The sequence below is a fragment of the Malus sylvestris genome, chromosome 7 (assembly GCF_916048215.2).
Source record: "Malus sylvestris chromosome 7, drMalSylv7.2, whole genome shotgun sequence".
Lineage (NCBI taxonomy): Eukaryota > Viridiplantae > Streptophyta > Magnoliopsida > Rosales > Rosaceae > Malus > Malus sylvestris.
In genome coordinates this window covers 18550164-18553461 of record NC_062266.1, presented here as the reverse complement: position 1 = coordinate 18553461, position 3298 = coordinate 18550164, and the positions used below count along the sequence as shown (strand labels likewise).

The 3298-nt window shown below is 34.8% G+C and overlaps 1 protein-coding gene across 1 annotated transcript; it reads left to right on the top strand.

Annotated features, from left to right (window-relative positions):
- Nucleotides 1–727: 727 nt before the first annotated feature.
- Nucleotides 728–2244, top strand: LOC126627976 (desiccation protectant protein Lea14 homolog). The gene is made up of 2 exons (XM_050297556.1): nucleotides 728–1057; nucleotides 1582–2244. The coding sequence occupies exons 1-2, from the start codon at nucleotides 852–854 to the stop codon at nucleotides 1892–1894; spliced, it is 519 nt and encodes a 172-aa protein (XP_050153513.1). The 5' UTR covers nucleotides 728–851; the 3' UTR covers nucleotides 1895–2244.
- Nucleotides 2245–3298: the final 1054 nt, after the last annotated feature.

Sequence of the window (3298 nt, the reverse complement as noted above, 5' to 3'; positions counted from 1 at the left end):
GTTTTGGGCTTACCATTCCCTCACGGTTTTGTTTTTGGGAACTCACGAGCAACTTCCCAGTAAGTCACCCATCCTGGGAGTGCTTTGGCCTCCTTCTTGCTTAACTTCGGAGTTTTTACGGAACCCGAAGCCAGTGAGCTCCCAAAAACCTTGTGCTAGGTAGGGATGAAAATATACATTTAATGATCACTCCCCTGGGCAAGGTGGGATGTCACACTATTCACTTTACCTTTTATTTTTTTATTTTCGTTAAAACTCAAAGGTTTCAAGTCTTTTTTATTAGTTTTCCAATTATTTTTTGCTCCACATGGAATATTTACCATACATATCAAATTCATTCTCTTCGATTCTTTTTTAGGGATTTCTAATATTCTACTTAATTATATTATACTAAAATAGAAGAATATGTCAAGCATGTTTCAGTTGGATTGTATTCCGATGTTTTTAAGAGAAGTTAATACATTTTTCTCAATAAAATTGTAAGAAACAAAGAAAAAAATCTCTGGTGTAGCATACATGCTGCATTTTGACCTAATACACAGCCATGATTTAGTCTTAACCCTTAATCAAATGGACAAATATTACTATAAATACCATGTTATCTAATCACCTATATCCAAATAAGGAATAATATAATCCCAACACGTATGTGATTATAATCAAGGTGATTGTTGGAAAACCACAAATTAATTAAGCAATGCACCTCCTATATATAACCCAAATGAAATTCTGAATCTCAATTAGCAAGGCTGCAAGGCTTGTCTAAATCAATATATATTATTTTGTTCATCTTTGTTTTCTTTGGCTAATCTACTGGTTTGTTCTTAATTTCTTGATCTCCATCTTGGAAAATGTCGGGGTTGGTGGACAAGGCCAAACACTATGTGGCAGAAAAGGTAGCAAATGTGCCGAAGCCTGATGCAAGCCTCACAGATGTTGATTTCAAGAAAGTGAGTTTTGACTCTGCGGATTACATTGCAAAGGTCTCTGTGAACAATCCCTACCCACATCCTCTCCCCATCTGCGAGATCAAATACACTCTCAAAAGCGTTGGCAAGTTAGTTTCAGCTCTCATTTTTACATTTTTTTTTTCAGTATTAGTGATCTTTTGAGCAATCAATGAGATCAAAACTGAAACCCCTTTTTAAAAATTGTAAATTTGCGAGTTCTACATATCTAACCAATTAGAGGGTTTCCGATCAAAATAGAGTCCTAATTTTGAATTCAATGAATGAGATCAAACCCGATAGCCTTTTGAAATGAGCTTGGATTTAACAATTTGACAATCTTTCGAGTCAAATTGATGAGTCTTCAATTTAATCTGCAGAAATTTAAGGGTATATTGGTTTACAGAAAATTGTAAATGGTAATCATATGATTTAGGAAAAGAGATTTCCGCACATTTCGTTTTATGCACTCCTTTGTTTATTTTAAGATTTTGAATTGAATAAATCAAACAAGAATTAATAGACTTATGCAGCAGAAGAAAAAAATGGAGAAAATTTTGAAATTGTCCATCCAAACTTTTGCTCTCGATGTATATTGATCCTTTTCTGATTTGTATTTATATATGTGAATTAGGGTTATTGCATCTGGGAACATGCCAGACCCTGGCTCGATAAAGGCAAGTGGCACTACTGTATTGGAGGTGCCGGTGAAGGTGCCACATAGTATTATTGTGACATTGGTAAAGGACGTTGCTAAGGATTGGGACATTGACTATGAGTTGGATTTGGGTCTCATCATTGACCTTCCTCTAGTTGGGAACATTACCATACCACTCAATAGGAAGGGCGAAATCAAGCTTCCCACCTTATCTGAGGCCATTTGGGGTTCAAATGATGAAGCTGCAAAAGAGGCTTCCAAGGAGACTAAAAAGGAGATTGCAAACTAGACATGGCTAGATCCGAAGACGATAAAAAGGTGAAAGTCGAATTCTCGTAATAAATGTAAGAGTACGTAGTTTATCTTTAGAAAAAGAAAGGTGAAAGTCGAATTCTTGTCATGTGGATGAGCATTATGTCAATTGCTTTCTTCCCGGGATTGAATTGGCATTGGGAAGACATTTTAGTACTTAGTAGCAATATATTAAAGTGGGGTTGGTTTGGGAATAGGTTTCCTACTAATTGATTAATTTCATGCGGCAACCTTTAATCTTTTCCTTGTAATTTCGCGTCAGATCTACTTTTTGTTTTATATTCATGCAATTATTTTTACTTAATTGACGATTCTAAGTTTATTTCTTATAGCGGAGTAATTTTTACACTCTTTTATCTCTAGATGACTCTTTTATTAACTTTGTTCATTAATTTTTTTCGTCCAATTACTAGAAAGAAGGGGATGCAGTAATCACTCCCTAAATTGATAACTGCGCAGCAATTTTAAAATCTTCTTCAACTTGGTACTTTTCTCTTTGTAATGTTCTAAGACCATCTCCAAAGAAAATGTCAAATCATAAGAATTAAATTACAATTGATAGCTGATGTGGCAATCTAAAATCTTATGTCAAACTTTGTACCTCTCCAACTGAACTGTCATATGTTATTTTGTAATTTAAATAGAGCTTTAAATGGTTGTAATTATTAAAAAAATAGTGAAACAAAATTTTTATTAGTTGAAATATTAGTGGAATAAGGGATCCACTTTTAAAATAAATTAAAAATAAATTTGACATTGATGTCAAATTTGATTCCAAATCACAAAGTGGCACACCCTGACCTAGGATGTCCACTAGGACTCCGAATCGAGCTGTGTTGGCCGACACTTGGAAGGTCACGAAGCCATAAAGTGTATTGATGTGGATGATGTGAATAAATTTAAACCTAAAAGTGCCTAAGTACAAGAGTGCGCGGTGAGCGGGTATGAACTCATTTCACACGTGATGACAGAGCATAAGTACAATACAGTAAAATAGGGTGAGAATTATACCATCGATGGTAATCATCTACCCCAAGATTTGCCAATAATCCTCGTTAGTACGAAAACTTTGCTACTAGAACCTGGAGGGGCGAAAAATAAGGGTGAGTGGGCTTGAAAATAAAATTTTAATAAAAACCTTTTGAAAACATTATAACCCCTCACCGTAAAGCCTATATAGTTTCCAGAAAACACAACTACGTAGGTATGAAAACCAATGCATAAAAGTAGTGAAAATTGAAGTATGACATGTCATAATATCTCAACAATAATCAATGTAAGCCAGGTGTGAAAGCAATATAAAATAGTATGCCAATCGAAGTCACCTAATGTAACCTATACGATTGGACCTATAGCTCATCAACATATGTCTGCACACGAG